This window comes from Bufo gargarizans, chromosome 6 (genome assembly GCF_014858855.1).
Source record: "Bufo gargarizans isolate SCDJY-AF-19 chromosome 6, ASM1485885v1, whole genome shotgun sequence".
Lineage (NCBI taxonomy): Eukaryota > Metazoa > Chordata > Amphibia > Anura > Bufonidae > Bufo > Bufo gargarizans.
The window spans coordinates 218,066,081-218,088,835 of NC_058085.1; the positions used below are offsets into that span (position 1 = coordinate 218,066,081).

Genomic DNA, 22,755 nt, shown 5'->3' on the forward strand with positions numbered 1-22,755 from the left:
ATTTCTGCTCTTCATAAGCCGTTTGTGTTGCTGCTCCTGAACCAATCTATTTTCTCCCCTGTATGGGCAGAGACTTGTGGAAGTTGAATTCATCTCTCCTGAAGATGTGACAATAAGACAATCCTTCAAGGAGTTCTTCAGGGCCAGGAACCCTTAGTGGACCTCTGCAACAGTAGGTCAGAGTGGTGGGAGACCTAAACAAGGACGGCAAGGTTTTTTCAAGAGCTTTCGTACCTCAGGTGCCAAGACAGAAATAATCTGTACCAGGAACTGAGGAAGAAACTTGAAAGTCTGGTCTCGACGGGAGGTAGCCGTGAGGATATCTCTCGTGTGAAGTCCTTGCTTAAGAGGTGTCAGTACGATAGGTACGCATCTTTGGTTGTCGAGAGGGATTTCGGGAAGTACCGCTCGCCCAACCCTTACGGCAACTGTAAGATGTCAGTAAAACGTAAACTAGTGACAGGCCTGATTGATAGTACAGGATCCCTGAATAGGTCCAAATCAGGGATCCTGGAGGTGGTCAGGTCTTTCTACTTTCACCTCTTGGGTAGGAAAGAACTAGATCGGGACAAGTTTTCAGCTTTCTTGGCTAAAGCGGTTCCCAAGGCAGGATTGGACCCCTCTCTTGACGTTTTGTCTGAACTAATCAGGGAAGAGGAAGTGAGACTGGTAATTGAAGGGCTTAGGCCCAAGAAATCGCCAGGTCCGGATGGCTTAACATCTGAGTGGTACAGGACTTTCAAGGAACAGTTAGTTCCTCCTTTGACTGAGGTCTTTAATGAGTGTCTTTCCTCGGGCACTTTACCAAAGTCAATGGGTAAGTCAGCCCTGATTATTCTGTCAAAGGGCAAAGATCCATCCCGTATTGAGAATTGGAGACCCATATCGCTTCTCAATACGGACAGAAAGATCCTGGCAAAAATAATTTTCAATAGATTGGTGAAGTCTGCACCGAGACTTCTTTCAGGGTCTCAGCACTGCACCAGTTCCCGGTCGGAGCAATTTTAACGCCGTTCTCAGTGTCCGAGAGGCCGTGGAACGGGGCAGGGCGGGCATTTGGAAGGGGTTTCTTTTGACTTTGGATCAGGCTAAAGCTTTTGACCGGGTGAACCATGAGTACCTGTGGTCTGTCCTTTTGTAGTACGGTCTGCCGGGGAGGTTTGTGAATTGGCTAAAGGCTTTGTACAAAGGGGCTGAGAGTTTCCCGTTGGTTAATGGTTGGTCAGGACAGCCCCTCGAGGTGACCTCCGGTGTCCGTCAAGGATGTCCCTTAAGCCCCTTGCTGTACGTGTTTGCGATCGATCCCTTCATTAGAAGGGTAGATCGTGGACCGTTATCAGGGTTAGGGATGGAACTGGCGGGGGCAAGGGGGCCATCTTTGAGGATGGTAGCGTATGCGGATGATGTCACCATTTTCACCTCTTCTGGTGAGGAGGTGGGGTGGGTGATGTCGGAAGTGGACCGCTATTCAGAGGTTTCTGGGTCTCAGATCAACCTTGATAAATGCGAAGATCTAGAGCCTCAGAAAACTGTCAAAGTTCTCGGCATCAATTTTGGACAGGATGAGGACTATCATCAGAAAAATTGGGAAGGCAGACTGAAAGATGTCGGTCAGAGGGTGGACCGCTGGAAGGGTTTGTTAGCGGTTTTTTCTCAGGCAGGTTATGATGGTTATATAATGAGGCATCAGACCTCCAAACCCTATGAATATTTCCCTGTGCAACGAATATCCCATTTGCTTCTGATCAGAGAGATAAGACAGCCCTGACTCAACATAGGTTGTCAATATCTGAAATCTTTATTTTCCCAGCACATAGTTTATAGGGCTTGTTGGGGGTGGGAACATAGTGTCCTTCCAGATCCAATTGTACCAATCCTCCTAGAACTCAGCAGGCCCTGGGAAACATGTGTTTGTCAATATACAGTTGAAACTTTGCTAAACAATGCTAACATCTGCTATATACAATACATGAAAGGGTTATTTTACATTGAACAGGTTTTTCTCTCCATGCTAACAAGTTAAATAGGAAATCACAGGTTCCTGTCAATGTATGTGAGGTGAGATGTTAAATAACCTTTTGGTCAGGAAGGCTGCTATTGTGTCCAGGACTGGCAGAGGGTGTGAGATATGTTATGTGAGGTACTGCATTTCCACAAGAGATGAGGCTTGTATAATATATGTCTATCTGTGATGTATCAAAAGTAAGATTATGAAAAATCCCTTTCAGGGTTGGTCTTTGACCCTCAGGGAAAGGGTTCACCTGTGCAAGGCTTATCTGATCCCGGTACTATTGTACTTGGGCACCGTCTGTGCCCTGCCAGGCTCTCTCTGGGAAACGGTCTACAGCCTGTTTTTCCAGATGTTATGGGGAAACAGGCTGAACCTAGTCAGGAGAGATGTCACTTACCGACCAAGGAGACTAGGTGGGTTGGATATGGTCAACCCAGTGGTATTCCTAACGAATACCTTCTTAAAAGCTAACATTACAATTCTCTGGAGGGAGAGGGCTCCTTGGTGGGTGAATTCCTGTAGGGAATGGTTTCAGCCCTTCTTCCAGGAATGGGACACAGGAGGGCGTGTGAAAGACCTACGCTCGTCAAGGCAGAGATATCTCCCGGCTTATGTTGCCCCGGTCCTGAGAATTATAAAGCGATGGGGACTCGGAGGGGAGAAATGGAGACCAAGTCGAGGTTCGACCTTGATTTTAAGGTCCTGTCTACCTTCTTCCAGCCTCCGTTGGCCTTGAGGGATTGCCCAAGTCGGGATCTAGAGGGTGGGTTGACTTTATTAAATTCGGTGAGGATCCCCTTGAAAGTTTGGGATGTGGCTTGGCATTGCTTCCATGGTAAGCTATATGTAAGGGATAATGTGAAGTGTAGAAACTCTGAGGAAAGGGTTGTCCCCCAGGAGGAGTGCGGTGCTGTGCTGGAAAGTATGGACCATTTCTTGCTTCACTGTCCTTTTAATATAGAGGTCTACAAAAGGGTGGGGACTTCCATCGGCGGGCCTAGGCTGGCTGCCCTATCCTATGCAGAGTGGGCCTATGGTGCGTTCAAAGACCTGGGTGGACGGGGACTGTTGCACTTTATTCCTAGTTAGCGCAGTGGTCAGGTATCACATTTGGTGTGCAAGGTGTCTAGTGTCGACGAGTTCTAAAGTCCTCCCAGTGGAGACGGTAAATAGGAACATCATGGGTGACCTCGATAAAGTGCGCTCTCTTGAGAACGAAAGGTTGGGTGGCCCTAAAGTCTCTCTTCTGTGGAGGGGCTTTTGTTTCAGGGTACACTAACCAAGTAACTTTCAGCCCTGGTGGTGGGCTGGCATGACACTATTAGATTTTTGTTTTGTTTTTTTGATGGAGCAGGATGGTTTGGTTTACAGGCACTGAACCATATCTGAAAAGTCGGATTTTGTGTCATGTATTATATGATAAGTATATTGCATATGTATAAGTTGATTACATAGGGACTTAATGTTTTGGGGTTAGTCAGGTTGGGAGGGGGATTTGGGGGGTTATGTGTATATATATTTATATGCTTGTGTGTATAAAAAAAAAAACTAAAAAAACTGGAACTGGAGAAGCTCGGGTTTATCCTCTTGAACTTCTGTGGGAGACCGGTTTGGTGTGTTATGTGGGGACGGGTGATGGGTTATAAGTTAGATTTAGGGTTATGGATAGGTCTTGTATATATTGTATATACTGTATATATTGTTGTCTTTAATTTATTTATTTATTCTTTTAGTTTTTTCCTAGTATCTAAATATGTTGATATGTAAATATGTAAATAGTGTATGGATGTGCATGAATGGGTACTATGAATGTAGAAGGGGGGTGAGGGGTGGGAGTCTGGCCGGGTTAAGTCCTTCATTGGGAATGGTCATGTATTATTATTTTGTTACGATTTAAAATAAAAAGTCCTGACGCACATGGGCTTGCAAATGTGATTAGATCACAGAACAATTTTTAAATATCATTTTTATTTCTGCAAGGTATTTGAGTGAATGACATCCTATAACGGTATGAGTGCAGGCCTAGCCAAGAGCCAGTGGGCACAATACAGTATATGTAGGCCTGACGCCTACGGGCTTGCAAATGTGATTAGATCATAGAAAATTTTTTTATAGAATTTTTTTTTCTGCAAGATATTTCAGTGAATGACACCCTGTAACGGTATGAGTGCAGGCCTAGCCTCTAGCCAGTGGGCACAATACAGTATGTGTGGGCCTGACACACAAGGGCTCGCAAATGTGATTATATCACAAAAACGTTTTAAATAGAATCATTTTTTTCTGCAGGTATTTGGGTGATCGACACCCTGTAACGGTATGAGTGCAGGCCTAGCCACTAGCCAGTGGGCACAATACAGTATGTGTAGCCCTGACACATAAGGGCTTGCAAATGTAATTATATCAAAGAAAAGTTTTAAATAAAATATTTTTTTTCTACAAGGTATTTGGGAGAATGACACCCTGTAACAGTATGAGTGCAGGCCTAGCCACTAGCCAGTGGGCACAATACAGTAAGTGTGGGCCTGACACACACGGGATTGTAAATGTGATTAGATCACAGATCTTTTTTTAAATATAATTTATGTTTTCTGCAAGGTATTTGAGTGAATGACACCCTGTAACGGTATGAGTGCAGGCCTAACTACTAGCCAGTGGGCACAATACAGTACGTGTGGGCCTGACGCAGACGGGCTTGCAAATGTGATTAGATCACAGAAAAGTTTTAAATATAATTTTTTTTTTCTGCAAGGTATTTCGGTGAATAACACCTTGGAACGGTATGAGTGCAGGCCTAGCCACTAGCCAATGGGCACAATACAGTATGTGTGGGCCTGACGCACACGGGCTTGCAAATGTAATTAGATCACAGAAAAAAGTTAACATATATATATTTTTTTCTGCAAGGTATTTGAGTGAATCAAACCCCTGTAATGGTATGAGTGCAGGCCTAGCTACTAGCCAGTGGGCACAATACAGTATGTGTGGGCCTGACACACATGGGCTTGCAAATGTGATTATATCACAGAATCTTTTTTTTAATATAATTAAATTTTTCCAGCAAGATATTTGAGGTGAATGACACCCTATAACGGTATGAGTGCAGGCCTAGCCACTATCCAGTGGACACAATACAGTATGTGCGGGCCTGGCGCACACGGGGTTGCAAATGTGATTAGATCACTGAAAATGTTTTCAAAATTTTTTTTTTCAGCAAGGTATTTGTGTGAATGACACCCTGTAACGGTATGAGTGTAGGCCTAGCACTAGCCAGTGGCCACAATACAGTATGTGTTGGCCTGACTCACACGGTCTTGCAAATATGATAGATTACAGACAAATTTTAAATATAACTTGTTTCCCCTGCAAAATATTTGAGTGAATGACACCCTGTAACGGTATGAGTGCAGGCCTAGCACTTGCCAGTGGGCACAATACAGTATGTGCGGGCCTGGCCGCACACGGGTTGCAAATGTGATTAGATCACTGAAAATGTTTTAATTTTTTTTTCTTCTGCAAGGTATTTGGGTGAATGACACCCTGTAACGGTATGAGTGTAGGCCTAAGCCACTAGCCAGTGGCCACAATACAGTATGTGTTGGCCTGACACACACGGTCTTGCAAATATGATTAGATACAGACAAATTTTAAATATAACTTTTTTCCCCTGCAAAATATTTGAGTGAATGACACCCTGTAACGGTATGAGTGCAGGCCTAGCCACTTGCCAGTGGGCACAATACAGTATGTGCGGGCCTGGCGCACACGGGGTTGCAAATGTGATTAGATCACTGAAAATGTTTTAAATTTTTTTTTTCTGCAAGGTATTTGGGTGAATGACACCCTGTAACGGTATGAGTGTAGGCCTAGCCACTAGCCAGTGGCCACAATACAGAATATGTTGGCCTGACACACACGGTCTTGCAAATATGATTAGATTACAGACAAATTTAAATATAACTTTTTTCCCCTGCAAAATATTTGAGTGAATGACACCCTGTAACGGTATGAGTGCAGGCCTAGCCACTTGCCAGTGGGCACAATACAGTATGTGTGGGCCTGACACAAAAGGGCTTGCAAATGTTATTATATCACAGAAAAGTTTTAAATATAATTTTTTTTTTCTGCAAGGTAATTCGGTGAATGACACCCTGTAACAATATGAGTGTAGGCCTAGCCTAGCCAGTGGTCACAATACAGTATGTGTGGGCCTGACGCACAAGGGCTAGCAAATGTGATTAGATAATAAAAAAACTTTAAATATAATTTTTTTTTCTGCAAGGTATTGGGGTGAATGACACCCTATAACGGTATGAGTGCAGGCCTAGCCCCTTGCCAGTGGGCACAATACAGTATGTGTTTGTAACGGACCGTTTCAGCAGACAAGGGTTAAAATCCGTTTTAGGCGATATGCCCCTTTCTGAGAGACAGGCATAGCTACTGCAGAACCCCAAACTCCCAAACTGATAGAAAATAGCACTCCAAACTGGAACCTCGCGAATAGCTGTCAGCAGACGAACAGGAAAAGCGTACAGTCAGCTTACACTCCTGGCAATCAGTCTCCAACAGCATACAGGGAATTCCCCCAATAACGAGACAAGGCTCAAGTAACTGTATGAGTACAGGCCTAGCCACTAGCCAGTGGGCACAATACAGTATGTGTGGGCCTGATGCACATGGCTTGCAAATGTGATTAGATCACAGACATTTTTTAAATATAATTCGTTTTTTTTTTTTGCAAGGTATTTGAGTGAATGACACCCTGTAACAGTATGAATGCAAGACCTAGCCATTAGCCAGTGGTGCCACAATACGTATGTGTGGGCCTGACACACACGGGCTTGCAATGTGATTAGATCACAGATTTTGTTTTTAAATATAATATATTTTTTTCCTGCAAGGTATTTGGATGAATGACACCCTGTAACGGTATGAGTGCAGGCCTAGCCACTAGCCAGTGGGCACAATACAGTATGTATGGGCTGACACACACTGGCTTGCAAATGTGATTAGATCATAGAAAAATTTTAAATAGAATATATTTTTTTTCCTGCAAGATATTTGAGTGAATGACATCCTGTAACGGTATGAGTGGCAGGCCTAACCACTAGCCAGTGGGCACAATACAGTATGTGTTGGCCTGACACACAAGGGCTTGCAAATGTGATTAGATCACAAACAAATTTTAAATATAACGTTTTGGTTTATCTGCAAATATTTGAGTGAATGACACCCTGTAACGGTATGAGTGCAGGCCTTGTAACTAGCCAGTGGGCACAATACAGTATGTGTGGGCCTGACGCACACAGGCTTGTAAATGTGATTATATCACAGAAAAGTTTTAAATATAATTATTTTTTTCTGCAAGGTATTTGGGTGAATGACACCCTGTAACGGTATGAGTGCAGGCCTAGCCACTAGCCAGTGGGCATAATACAGTATGTGTGGGCCTGACACACACGGCCCTTGCAATTTTCAAATGTGATTATATCTGTGAAGGATACCCTTCTATGTTGTCTGCATGTTTTCCTCTCCCTGCTTAAAGGAGACTTTTACTAACTTTGAACCCTGGTTCTAATTCGTGCCAGGTTGGGATATGTTACATGTCTATGTGTATTGTAAAGGGTGGGACATTGTATATTTGAGTAAGTGGTGTCCTGTTCTAATTGTCATCCCCGTGTGCATTGGCGATGTCCTTTTGTCCTGAGAGATACTGGGAATTACACCTCGGTTGTCTCCAGGACAGAGGACATTGTGTATTGTCCTGCCTGGGATAATTATGTTAACCATTGTACCATAATGATATCACAGGCAGACGGGAGGATGTTATGTAGGTTGTAACCTTTGTGTTATGAAATAATGTATATTGTTGTGGGTGTCTCCCTTGAATGGGAGCAGGGGATAAAAGAAATTGTGCTTCCAGTAAAGTCTTGTTCCAGTATCCAGCTTTGGCTCATATGTGGAATTATTCAGCGATTTCTTATTTGGCAAATGGGGGATTCCTCAACTAATTGGAATTAAGGAATTACAAGGCGGTGAGATACAGTGATACCGTCACAATATCACAGAAAAATAGTAATATAATTTTTTTATCTGCAAGTTATTTGAGTGAATGACACCCTGTAACGGTATGAGTGGAGGCCTAGCCAGTGGCCACAATACAGTCTGTGTGGGCCTGACACACACGTGCATGCAATTTGCAAATGTGATTATATCACAGAAAAAATGTTAATAATTTTTTTTTATCTGCAAGGTATTTGAGTGAATGATACCCTGTAACGGTATGAGTGGAGGCCTAGCCACTAGCCAGTGGCCAATGTTGTGGCAGGCCAAGGGTCAGCCACGTGATGATTGTTGCCTCGTGTTCAGGTGAATGACGTTGACGGAGGAAAATTACAGAAGTCTGAGTATAGTTCAAAACCTTGTCAGGAACCTAAAGTGAAAGTGTCCTGCACCCTTTATTTATACACAGTTCACAGGGTGTAACCCCTCAAAGTAAAACATGATTGGTTTACAGACATTTCAATAATGGCTTTTGAATCCATCTATTGATTGGTTAGTTATTTTTCAAGTTTCACTTTACAAAAAATGTGTTAACTAATGGGTTTAGAATTTTAAGCAAAAGAGGCAAATTACAAGGAGTAGTACAAATGTTATCTTATCTTAACACACACAGTTCACTTCTTAGTAGCTTAGTTTTCTTTTCAAATGTCACAATTATCACATGTATACAGATAAAATGAAAATCACTTTTATATCCATAGTAGAAGCTGGATAATTTCCTTAACATTTCCCTCCTTTTTTTCATTTTTCTGTTCACGTGGTAGACGTTTTTCCTTCTGAAGGCTTCATTGTATCATGTGTGTCTTGCTAACTACTAACCTGCCTAAACAAATGACCCCTTAGACAGCCCGTACTTCACAGAGTATACAGATAAGCTGCATAGACCATGCGATGCAAGCATCGATTCCAGCCTGTCTAGTAGTTGTCATTTGATTAAGCATACATTTTATTAAAACCACATACTACACACAAACACACTATCTAAGTGGATGACAACAGCAACTAGGGATACATCGCAGCACAGGAGCTTCAGACTGTCATCTCCAGGGCTGTTGTGTCATCTATTTTCAAGGGAGGGAATTTCCCCTACTGCAATGAGAAATACACAACATTAGTAATTTCCAAGCAATTAGCAGTATCAAAACCAGGCCTATCACTACCACTATGGGCTTCAGTAAATCAGAGATCATATTGTTGAACCAGACACCTATAGACCCCATCCAAGAGAAGGGGTTCCATCCTTCTTTAGCTATGTCTCTAGCTTTTTGTTGCAATTCCTTTACCTTATTCATGTGGGCCTCTATGGGATCATGTGAATCTTCAACCCAGGTGCAGCATTCTTCTCCTATGATAGCACAAGTCCCACCCTCTATAGCTAGGAGGTAGTCTAAGGCCATCCTATTTTGGAGAGCCACTTTCCTGACTTGTGCCAGTTCCTCATTAAGGGCATGGATTGAACTTGTGGTCTCATTAATAATTCCATCCATGATATTTGCATATTTAATTTATTTGCTAACTCAATTCCCCAACCTGTCCAAGAAGGGAACCACATCCAGGCTTTATCTGCTGATGTGAATAACTCTCGTTTGTTTCTAGTCATCCCAAGAAGAGTTTCAGGGGCATCAGTAAGTGAAATGTTTGTGCGTCGTCTGATGGCTGGGACACTCTTCCTATGGTACAGTTGCCCCATGCCCCCATAGGGAGCCATGAGTAGGCTCTGTTACCACAAATGTATATAGTCCTTGTTTCAGGACTTTGGGAATCATCCTGCCGTGATGTCCCAGCCATCCCTGAAACCATATCATATTATCATACAATTTCGTCTCCATTTGTCCTTGTCCTTCTTTTCTGGACAGGCACACCTGGGGCACAAGAAACTTTCATAGTTGGACAGAAACACAACTATTACAGTTAGTATTAACTATGTCACATGAAGTCTTCCTAAATTCCATATTGAATATCAGAGTAGCATTTCTACAATCTGTTTCCCCCACATATATCTGTGGTAAACTGACAAAACGGCCCTTTATCTTAGCTATATGGTTCACAAACATAGGCCCCAAACATATAGTGGGCGGAGAGATTATACCAGTAATCTCTAAGTATATCCCTTGATCAGAAACAGCATTATGTGAGGTGTGATCTACATCTATTTGAACATCATAGCTATAGTCTGTGAGATTCAAATCATTCATAGAGATTGGAACACCTATCAGAGGGATTCCCTTGTAGTTGGCAGGGATATGAGAGCATATCCAACAGTCAGTAGTATTCAGCTGCTTGGCAGTCTGTTGATGTAGTTGCCAAATGGAATTTGTATGTTTTCCTCCTTTCACCTGCGCACAAAAACAGAATATAAAAAAGGCAAGGCATTGCATGCATTGTGATGGTCTACTGATCCACGTTATTCTCACAACTGGTTGGATTTACAACTGTAGGGCTGCTTTCCTGTTCGTGACTGTCTGTCTTCAGAACCTTTTTGCAGTGACTTGCATGGACCCAGACTGGTCTCCCGTTCAGCTTGACGGCGGTGGGTGTGGTCAGTTGCACCTGATATGGACCGTCAAACCTTGGCTCCAGGGTCTTTCTTACATGCCTCTTCAGGACTACCCAATCTCCAGGAACTAGAGAATGTGTACCTTCAAGAGAATTAGGATCTGGTATAGAAGAGAAAACACGTGAATGCACCTTTGACAGATGTTCATGCAATTCCACCAAATATGAAGTCAGGGTAGAGTAGTCTGCTTGCAGCTGCTGTGGAAAATATAACCCTGTCCTTGGTGCAGAACCAAACAAAATTTCAAACGGACTAAGCTTTTCTTGTCCAGTAGGAGTAGTGCGGATGGCATATAATACTACTGGCAAAGCTTCTACCCAGTTCATAGAACTGTGTGAGTCTAAATACTTTTGCAATTTTAATTTAATTGTCCCATTAAGTCTTTCCACCTTTCCGCTGCTTTCCGGGTGATAGGGAGTGTGCAGGGCTTGTGTGATCCCTAGGGTCTTCAGTATGTGTCCCATTATCTCCCCAGTGAAGTGGGTACCTCTGTCTGACTCTATTACCTCTGGAATCCCATATCTGCAGACTACCTCTGACAATATTTTCTTAGCAGTATTTTTGGCTGTAGCTGTAGTTACTGGCCAAGCTTCTGGCCAGCCTGAGAATACATCAATGGCTACAAGGACATACTCATATGTGCTCACCTTGGGTAGCTGTGTAATCCACCTGCACTCTTTGAAACGGGTACAAGGGTTTGGGAGTGTGTTTCTTGGGGGTCTTTACAAACCTCCCAGGGTTATGTCTGGCACATGTAAGACAACCCTGAACAAACTTTTCAAAGAGGGTCTGAATTCCAGGTGCAAACCAATGTTCTAACACTAGTGCGCTCATAGCTCCTTTCGACAAATGAGTAGGGCCATGTGCTAAATTGGCCATCATCGGATACAAACTCCGAGGCAAACATGTTCTGCCATTTACCTGCCAGAGCTCTTCTCTTCGTAGCCCCCGCCTCCATCCATACCTTTTTGTCTTGAGGCGTTATCTGGGCCTGTAATTCCTGCAAGAGCGACAAATCTGGCATAGTTGGAAAAAACAATGTCAGGAGCGGCAGACCGGCTGCTTGTTTGGCTGCTTGAGCATTTCCCACAGCCAGCGGATCATCTTGCTTCACATGGGCTGGCACTTTAACAATGGCTACCTCTGTGGGCAGCTCTAGAGCTCTAGGCCTCTATGAGGCTCTGTACTGCTTCTGAATTTTTAATTGGTTTGCCCGAGGAAGTCAGAAATCCCCTAGTTTTCCATGTGCTACCCCGAAAGCATACCTGGAATCAGTGTAACAATTTATTCTCAGTCCCTTACCCATTGTACATGCGTCAGTGAGTGCCTTCAACTCCGCCTCCTGTGCAGACGCACAAGATGGGAGTGGTTTTTGTATGATTACCTTACCATCCTGGATTACCGCATACCCGGTGACAAAGTGTCCTTGTTCGTCATTCCACCATCTGGAGCCATCTACAAAATACTCAGCATCAGGATTAGTTAATGGTGTTTCAGTAACATTTGGTAACCCTTTTGTTTCTGCAATCATCAATTCATGACAGTTATGATTTGCAACTGGATCAGACATGTCTACTACTCCCACTCCCCCCTCCTCTTCTAAATCCACTGGCATCAAAGTAGCTGGATTTAGAACAGTACATCGCTGTAAGGTAATGTGGGGACTGAGGAGTCATCTCATATTTTGTGATCCTGGCTTGAGACAAATGTTTCAGTTTGGTGGAGTGTAGTAATTCAGCAACTGAATGTGGTGCTTGTAAGGTAAGAGGGTGTTGTAGTACCAAGTCTTCCGTCTTTAGCACCAATTCAGAGGCAGCAGCGACAGCTCTGAAACATGTGGGTAGTGCTCTGGCAATACAATCCAAACTGGTAGAATAGTATGCTATAGGCCGCATACGATCCCCATGTTTCTGCGTCAGTACACCTGAGGCAAATCCCCCTTGCTCATGACAATACAACGTGAAAGTTTGTTTGTAATTGGGGATGCCCAATGCTGGTGTCGTGGTGAGAGTGAGTTTTAATGTATGAAATGCACTCACAGCTCCTGGTGTGAGTTCAAAGGTCTCTCCTTTGAGGCAATCATATAGTGGCTGCATCATCTGAGAGTCGAATAAAGGCACGCAGAGCCCTTGGAGTACTTGGCAGGGGGTGCTGCCGGATAGCAGTAACCCTCTCAGTCGTGAGGTGTTTGGTACCTGGAGAAATACAGTGACCTAGGAAAATCACAGTAGATTTACAAAGTTGCAGCTTCTCCTTGGAGGCTTTACAACCATTTTCAGCAAGGAAAATAAGCAAAGATAAAGTTTCTTCTTTACACTGTTCAGAGCTGTGGCAACAAAGCAACAGATCATCAATATATTGTAAAAGAACAGTGTCCGGATAGGCCGGCTGCCAGGACTGCAACACAGAGTGTAAAGCAGTGGAGAAAATATCAGGGGAATTGGCAGCCCCTTGTGGTAAAACGACCCATGCATACTGCTTGTGACGAAAAGTGAAAGCAAAGTAGGGCCAGCATTCTACATCATCTAAAGGACAGAGAAGAAAGCATTTGCAAGATCAATGACAGAAAAAGATGTGGCATCTATGGGCACTTGGTTTAACAGTGTGTGTGGATTGGGCACTTGTGGTGTATTTATGACAGTTACAGCATTCACTGCCCTTAAATCATGTACCATACGATAGACTGGAGGCTGACCCTTCACAGTCTGTTTCTTCTTTACAGGAAATAGGGGTGTATTAAAGGGGCTTTTTATAGGGATTATTAACCCTTTCCCCAACAGCTCTTCCAGATCATTTGCAATGGCATCTTCCTGTGAAGAATTTAATGGGTACTGACGCACACATGGCGGCTTAATGCCAGGTTTCAGCTGCACAACCACCGGAGTTACTGGTAGTCTGCCCACATCTGTCTTGGAAGTTGCCCACAAATGTGATGGCACTTCAGACAGCCAATCTGGGGGTGTATTCTGAGAGGCAGAGGGGGCACTAAATGTCATTAAGTACATAAGTGCACACAAGTCTCTTCAGACACAGGGGCTGTAATTTGGGGTTTTCCTGAAGAGAAATCCACAGATGCCCTCATGGCACTGAGTACGTCAGTCCCCAGCAAATTGTATGGACTATCTGAGCTTACCAACACACGTGACAATAGATGCAGCATCATGAATATTAAGTTTACAGGCTTTGTTAGTGGGAGTTTAACAGTTGTCCCCTCAACCCCTTGACAGTAGATGTAATCTGAGGAGATAAGCTCCTCAGGCACATATTTTTCTTGTATTAGGGTATGGGCTGCTCCTGTGTCTACCAAAATCAATTGAATTCCCTGTGTCCTCACATGTGGATGTGATGATTAGTTGTGGACCTGGGATTGCGTCAAGGGGGTAGTTAACGTTGAGGGAACTCACAGGATTGCCGTCACTTCATTGAGAGGTCCGGGCAGTAGCCTGACCTCTCCGGGGACATTTGACTGAAAATGCCCTTTTTTCCCACAATTCCAGCATGTTACTTGGTCCCAGTTACGTGGAGACTGATCCCCACCTGGTATTCTTTCGTGAAACCTGCCCTTAGGTTTAAAAGGTTGGTTAGCCATTATTGGCTTCTTTTTATTTTGTAAGTCTAGCTCAGCTCCCTTTGCTATGGCCACTAGGTCAGGGAACTGGCAGGTCCGCCAATCAGGGCGAGCCTTCTTCACCGCATCCTGTATGGGTGCTTTTAATCCAGACATGAATGTATGTTTTAGTAGTCTCATGTCCTTACTGTCTCCTGTCTCATACCCATAGTCAAGCCAGAGCTGTTCTAAAGCTGTGGCATAGTCAGCTACAGTCTGCTTAGCGTCTTGTGTTTGCATCATAAAAGTGTCAGTCTGATTGTCCTGTTGCTCTTTTACCCAGGGTTTAAGGGCCATGATAAATTCCTGGCCTGACTGGTCTGTGGCCTTATCCACTGGGACAGTACCAGGGGCTTTTGCCATCATTTGATTCTTAAGTACTTCCCCTCCTTTAGTCTCTAGAAGACTCTCCAGATCCGCCCAAGTGGCTTTATATGCGGTCTGGATACTTTCCAATTTACGAAGGAAAGTACTGGGGACAGTACGGGGGTCTGGCAAAGTTTACACATAGCCAGTAACTCACTAGGAGTCCATGGCCTATAGACCTCATAATCATGTGTTTCCAGTTGCCCAGCTTTCACTGTGGGGAGGGTCTTATTGACTAATGGGTATAAGCCCACACGAGAGTGTGGCTTGGACCCCCCACAGGCTGAGCATCTCACTCTTGTGTCTGGGTTCTGTTGTCCACAATTAGGACAAGTCCACCCCTCCGGGCTTTTATATGGAGGTGGTGCTGTGGGAGGGAGAGATTTTTGTGGGTTATGGGGGATAATACACCGTACTTCAGAAGGGATGTTTAATTCTTTTGTAGGCAATTTAATTTCATCCCATATTTCATACATAGTCCCTTTGTCAGTGTCTTTTGCCTTATGGGCAGTCAAAGTCATTCCCTGGGCTACATCATACCACATTGTGGCCTGGTCATATTTGTTATGGTCTTCCAACCACCCCTTAAAATTTGTAAGAAATTTCTGCCATACTGGTTCATCCAATTTCCATTCACACCTGCTCCTAATTTCTTTAGCATTTGTCTACAGTCTTTGGTTGCTTCAGTGCCCTTTGCGCATTGCATAATATCAATTGCAGAGACCCATTTCTCTGCTCCCTTCTCAGAGGAACGCTTACTCTGTGTAGCCCCCATCCCGTGGGTGGCTCCTTGTAATTCACTATCCAGGTACTCACACACCTGGTGAATTACAACAGTGCTGTGGACACACTTCCGAGGCAGCACTATCAGTAGTGCCGTGGACACACTTCCGAGGCGACTACTATTGGTGCCGTGGACACACTTCCGAGGCGGCACCAATTTTCCTACCAGTGGTGCTGTGGGCACACTTCCGAGCACTATCCACTGGTCTGGCAATACTACAATATAGTCTTGCCCTCACACAGAGTAACTCACACGTCCTCTCTGGGGTTACTCGCTGGAAACCCCTTAAACCCCTCTTCGTTCTTTCTATGGCACAGGAAGCAAACAAATACTGCAATCCAAATGATATAACTGCAACCACCCAATCCAAACTGGAATCATAATACCCACGCATGTATACACTGTACAGCACAGGAATTGGCAGCAATGCAGTAATTCTTCCTCACACAATATCAGCAGGCACTCAGTACATGTGAAACCACACAGTATGACATAACATTGGAACAACCCCTGACCTCAGGCGCCTTTTCAGGTACCAACAAGGAACTGCAGGGCCCCTATCCAAACTTACTGGACAGCTTTATACACTGCCACTTCTCACAGCCTCCTCCAGTATAGGTCTGTCAACCCTTTCTCCACCAGAACCAGAGGCCTCCAGAGACAGGGACCGGACAAGCCAGTCAGCGAGCTCTAGACTTTCAGCTTGGCTCAGGAGGAGCAGGGCAGACCCCTCCAAGATTCAGCTTATCTCAGCCACTCACACATTCGTGCATTCATACGCCTAAAGACAGTTTAGCACATATAGGGGAAATATTTCACCAGAACACGGTACAGGCACCACGTTCACACACCACACTGCAGAACAGCGAGCAGAGCTCAGGAGACAGGTAGTAACACAATGGGTTACTTACCGCGGTCTTCCTGGGTCCTGGTCTCCGTGTCGCGATCTGCAGCTAGGAGTTGTTTGGTGCCCGCATTCTCCACCAGAAAATGTGGCAGGCCAAGGTCAGCCACGTGATGATCGTTGCCTCGTGTTCAGGTGAATGACGTCGACGGAGGAAAATGACAGAAGTCTGAGTATAGTTCAAAACCTTGTCAGGACCAAAGTGAAAGTGTCCTGCACCCTTTATTTATACACAGTTCAAGGGTTAACCCCTCAAAGTAAACATGATTGGTTTACAGACATTTCAATAATGGCTTTTGTATCCATCTATTGATTGGTTAGTATTTTTCAAGTTTCACTTTTGCAAAAATGTGTTAACTAATGAGTTTAGATTTTCAGCAAGAGAGGCATAATTTCCCAGTAGTCCGTACAAATGTTATCTTACATAGATACCGTCACGGGCTTGCAAATGTGATTATATCACAGAAAAATTTTAATAGAATTTTTTTTATCTGCAAGGTATTTGAGTGAATGACACCCTGTACCGGTATGAGTGGAGGCCTAGCCACTAGCCAGTGGCCACAATACAGTCTGTGTGGGCCTGACGCACACGGGCTTGCAATTTGCAAATGTGATTATATCACAGAATTTTTTTTATAGATTTTTTTTATCTGCAAGGTATTTGAGTGAATGACACCCTGTAACGATGAGTGGAGGCCTAGCCACTAGCCAGTGGCCAATGTTGAGGCAGGCCAAGGGTCAGCCATGTGATGATCGTTGCCTCGTGTTCAGGTGAATGACGTTGACGGAGGAAAATGACAGAAGTCTGAGTATAGTTCAAAACCTTGTCAGGAACCAAAAGTGAAAGTGTCCTGCACCCTTTATTTATACACAGTTTAAAGGGTTTAACCCCTCAAAGTAAAACATGATTGGTTTACAGACATTTCAATAATGGCTTTTGAATCCATCTATTGATTGGTTAGTATTTTTCAAGTTTCACTTTTGCAAAAATGTGTTAACTAAGCAGTTTAGATTTTCAGCAAGAGAGGCATAATTTCCCAGTAGTACGTACAAATGTTATCTTAAACACACAGTTCACTTCTATAGGTTTTTTTTAGCTTATGCTTGTTATTTTCAAATGTCACCACATATATCACATATACAGAGAAAATGAAAAACATCTTATGAATTTTAAAGAAAACTTTCAGAAAAGCTGGATAATTTCCTTAACACCGCAATACAGTCTGTGTGGGCATGACACACAGGCTTGCAATTTGCAAATGTGATTATATCACAGAAAAATTGTAATATAATTTTTTTATCTGCAATGCATTTGAGTGAATGACACCCTGTAACGGTATGAGTGGAGGACTAGCCACTAGCCAGTGGGCACAATACAGTCTGTGTGGGCCTAAAACACACGGCCTTGCAATTTGCAAATGTGATTATATAACAGAAAAATTTTAATAGAATTTTTTATCTGCAAGGTATTTGAGTGAATGACACCCTGTGACGTAAGGGTGGAGGACTAGCCACTAGCCAGTGGCCACAATACAGTCTGTGTGGGCCTGACACACACGGCCTTGCAATTTGCAAATGTGATTAATAACAGAAACATTTTAATAGAATTTTTTTTCTGCAAGATAGTTGAGTGAATGACACCCTGTAACGGTATGAGTGGAGGCCTAGCCAGTGGCCACAATACAGTCTGTGTGGGCCTGACACACACGGGCTTGCAATTTTCAAATATTATTATATCACAGAAATTTTTTTAATATAATTTTTTATCTGCAAGGTATTTGAGTGAATGACACCCTGTAACGGTATGAGTGGAGGACTAGCCACTACCAGGCCACAATGCAGTCTGTATGGGCCTGACACACACCTTGCAATTTGCAAATGTGATTATATCACAGAAATCTTTTTTATAGAATTTCTATTATCTGCAAGGTATTTGAGTGAATGACACCCTGTAACGGTATGAGTGGAGGCCTAGCCAGTGGCCACAATACAGTCAGAGACATTTTAAATATAATTTTTTTATTTGCTATTTATTTGAGTGAATGACACTCTGTAACGATATAAGTGGAGGCCTAGCCACTAGCCAGTGGCCACAATACAGTCTGTGTGGGCCTGACACACACGGGCTTGCAATTTGTAAATGTGATAATATCACAGAATTTTTTTATAGAATTTTTATTATCTGCAAGGTATTTGAGTGAATGACACCCTGTAACGGTATGAGTGGAGGCCTAGTCAGTGGCCACAATACAGTCTGTGTGGGACTGACACACGGCCTTGCAATTTGCAAATGTGATTATATCACAGAATTTTTTTATAGAATTTTTTTATCTGCAAGGTATTTGAGTGAATGACACCCTGTAAAGGTATGAGTGGCGGCCTAGCCAGTGGCCACAATACAGTCTGTGTGGGCCTGAAAAACACAGGCTTGCAATTTGCAAATGTGATTTATATCACAGAAAATGTTTTAATATAATTTTTTTTATCTGCAAGGTATTTGAGTGAATGACACTCTGTAACGGTAAGTGGAGGCCTAGCCACTAGCCAGTGGCCACAATACAGTCTGTGTGGGCCTGACACACACGGGCTTGCAAATGTAATTATGTCACAGAAAAATATTAAATAGAAATGTTTTTATTTGCAAGGTATTTTAGTGAATGATACCATTTAACGGTATAAGTGGAGGCCTAGCCAGTGGCCACAATACAGTCTGTGTGGGCCTGACACACAAACGGGCTTGCAAATGTGATTATATCACAGAAATTTTTTAAATAGATGTTAAATATATTTTTTTAATCTGCAAGGTATTTGAGTGAATTACACCCTGTAACGGTTTGAGCGGAGGCCTAGCCAGTGGCCACAATAGTGTCTGTGTGGGCCTGACACACACGGGCTTGCAAATGTGATTATATCACAGAAACATTTTAAATATAATTTTTTTTATCTACAAGGTATTTGAGTGAATGACACCCTGTACCGGTAGGAGTGGAGGTCTAGCCACTAGTCAGTGGCCACAATACAGTCTGTGTGGGCTTGACACACACGGGCTTGTAAATGTGATTATGTCACAGAAAAATATTAAATTGAATTTTTACCAGCCCTGAAAATGTCTTTTTGGGGTGCTGTCAGGACGCTGTCCTTACAGCAGATGAGTTTGTGGACACAGAATAATGCCCTAGCTAACGCTCTATTGAATCAGCAGCAGCCACTGTCCCTCCTCTCTGTGAATGCAGTTTCCGAATTAATCTAAAATGGATGCTGTCCAGGAGATGGGAGGGTCTGGGAGGGAGGGTCTGCTGCTGATTGGCTGGAATGTGTCTGCTGACTGTGAGGTACAGGGTCAAAGTTTACTCAATGATGATGTATAGGGGGCAGACCGAACATTGCATATGTTCGCCCGCCGCGCCGAAAGCGAAGCAAGCTATGTTCGCCGGGAACTATTCGCCGGCGAATAGTTCGGGACATCATTACTGACAAATGCTGCAAAGGCCCCAGATATAGGATACTGTCAAAAGTGTGTGTTTTTTTAAACCCTGAATATTATTGAAGTATTTCAGGCATGTATTTAACACTAACAAATGCTGAAAAGGTCCCAGATGTAGGGTATTTCTAAAAATGGGTGCATTTTTATACCCAGAATATTATTGCAGTATTTCAAGCTTGTATTTCACAGTGACAAATGCTGAAAAGGCCCTATAGGTTATTGCCAAAAATGGGTGCTTTTTTAAACCTAGAATATTATTCGAGTATTTCAAGCTTGTATTTCACACTGATAAATGCAGCAAAGGTCCCAGATGTAGTGTATTGCCAAAAATGTGTGTTTTTATTTAAATCCTGAATATTTTGCAGTATTTAAAGTTTGTTTTTCACACTGACAATGCTGCAAAGGCCCCAGATGTAGGGTATTGCCAAAATAGTTGTTTTTTTTTAACCCAAAATATTATTGCAGTATTCAAGCTTGTATTTCACACTGACAAAATGTAGCAAAGGCCATAGATGTAGAGTATTGCCAAAAATGGGTGTTTTTATTTAAATCCTTAATATTATTGCAGCATTTAAAGTTTGTTTTTTCACACTGAACAAATGCTGCAAAGGCCCCAGATGTAGGGTATTGCCAAAAATAGTTGTTTTTTTTAACCGCCTCCGGACCGCCTAACGCAGATCGCCGGTCCGGAGGCGGCAGCGCTGCGCACAAGTCACGCATTGGCGCGTCATCTCGCGAGACGCGAGATGACGCGCTTAGCCGGCCCGCGCATGCGCAGTGCGGGCCGGCATTTCGTCAAGGGGGGTCGCGTCATCAGCTTGCCAGCCAATGATCGCGGCTGGCAAGCTGATGATTTTTAAAAAATCCAATCAGAAGCCATATAGCAGATCATATTAGTAAATATGATCTGTTATATGGCTGCCCTGCTCCTCTGCTGGTCCTTTTCGTCGGTTGGATCCAGCAGAGGAGCAGGCTTCACAGTGAGTACACCAACACCACACACTAGCCCCAGATCACCCCCTGCACCCCAATTAACCCTTTGATCACCCCTTTGATCGCCCCTGTCAATCACTAGTGAAAGGAAAAAAGTGATCAGTGTAAACTGTCACATTTTTTTTTTCACTGGTATTGACTGTTAGGTTTTAGGATAGTTTAGGCCCCTTGGTTAGGTAGTTTAGGGATCAGTTAGCGCCCAGCCCACCGCACCGCAGTCCCTTATTCGCTGATTAGCGTATCGCTAATCAGCATTTGTACTTTTATAGTATCTGGAAGTGATCAAAACTGATCACGGTCAGATCTATAATAGTATTAGTGTCACTTTAGTTCGCCCTCCACCCAAAACGCAGTGTTTGCCCGATCAGGCCTGATCGGTCGCCCACACGTGCGTTCACCCACGCCCGCCCCACCGCAGTGACAAAAAATATTATTTTTTTGATCACTGCACATTCACTTTACACGCGCTGCGGCGATAAAAAAAATCAGTTTTGATATTTTTTATCAACCGCAGCGGCCTCCGGTACTTCGCTAGCCTCCCATTTGTAAGACAGGCTTGCTTTTTTTCTTGGGTAGTCTCAGGGAATACCCCTAAATTTAGTTGCCCAAATGTCAAACAGGGGGTATTCTTCTGAAGAGGCCTACAGGCTTCTGACCCAGTCGGATGAGGAATGGGAACCCTCATCTGATGAATCTAGCGGGTCAGAATATGAACCTGTAGAAAGCAGTGGCTCTCTGACCCAAAGTTCGGACGAGGAGGCTGAGGTCCCTGATAGCACCAGGCGTACCCGGCCCCGTGTCGCTAGACCACAGGTTGCGCAGGATCCGCTTCAAGAGCAGCAGAGTGGGGCTGGTGCTGTCGGATTACGTGGTGAGGCATACACCAGCAGCGCAGCCCTTCCCTGGACCTAGTACCAGCACTGCCGTACAACCTGGTGAAGTGGCGAGCACCAGAAGGGCAGTTGAAGCTGGTACGGTGGCACGAGCAGTAGTGACCCCGTCGCAGCCACCGCAAAGACGTGCCCGTAGAGCCCCTAGAATCCCTGAGGTGCTGGCAAACCCTGATTGGCAGTCCCCAACTTCAGCCGCACCTGTAGTTCCCCCTTTCACCGCCCAGTCTGGAGTTCGGGTTGAGACAGCTCAGATCGGTTCGGCCCTGGGATTTTTTGAGCTGTTCTTGACTGCGGAGCTCTTGGACTTAGTCGTGGCCGAAACAAATCGGTATGCCACACAATTTATAACCGCCAACCCGGGAAGCTTTTATGCCCAGCCTTTCCGGTGGAAACCAGTCCAAGTTTCCGAAATTAAAACTTTTCTGGGCCTTCTCCTCAACATGGGTCTAACTAAAAAGCATGAATTGCGGTCATATTGGTCCACGAACCCAATTCATCACATGCCCATGTTCTCTGCTGCTATGTCCAGGACACGATTTGAGGCCATCCTGCGTTTCCTGCACTTTAGTGACAACAGCACCTCCCGTCCCAGAGGCCACCCAGCTTTTGACCGGCTCCACAAAATTCGGCCCCTCATAGACCATTTCAACCAGAAATTTGCAGATTTGTATACCCCAGAGCAAAACATCTGCGTAGACGAGTCCCTAATACATTTTACCGGGCGCCTTGGCTTCAAACAATACATCCCAAGCAAGCGCGCCCGGTATGGGGTCAAATTGTATAAGCTCTGTGAAAGGGCCACAGGCTATACCCACAAATTTCGTGTCTATGAGGGAAAAGATCAGACCCTGGAGCCGGTCGGTTGCCCTGACTACCTGGGGAGCAGTGGGAAGACAGTCTGGGACTTGGTGTCACCCTTATTCGGCAAGGGGTACCATCTTTATGTGGACAATTTCTACACAAGTGTGGCCCTCTTTAGGCATTTGTTTCTAGAACAGATTGGCGCCTGTGGCACCGCGCGAACTAGTCGCGCGGGCTTCCCCCAACGGCTCGTTACCACCCGTCTTGCAAGGGGGCAGAGGGCTGCCTTGTGTAA

At 44.2% G+C, this 22,755-nt stretch overlaps 1 protein-coding gene across 1 annotated transcript in view; it reads right to left on the bottom strand.

The window, feature by feature from the left end:
- Window positions 1-9,951: 9,951 nt before the first annotated feature.
- The window catches only part of LOC122942088, a 38,232-nt gene continuing 25,428 nt past the window's right edge, over window positions 9,952-22,755 (bottom strand). The window contains exons 2-4 of the mRNA XM_044299582.1: window positions 16,297-16,413; window positions 10,520-10,728; window positions 9,952-10,407 (exon numbers count right to left, since the gene is read on the bottom strand). Coding sequence (XP_044155517.1) covers window positions 9,952-10,407; window positions 10,520-10,728; window positions 16,297-16,413 — 782 coding nt within the window. The remainder of the gene's footprint in view (window positions 10,408-10,519; window positions 10,729-16,296; window positions 16,414-22,755) is intronic.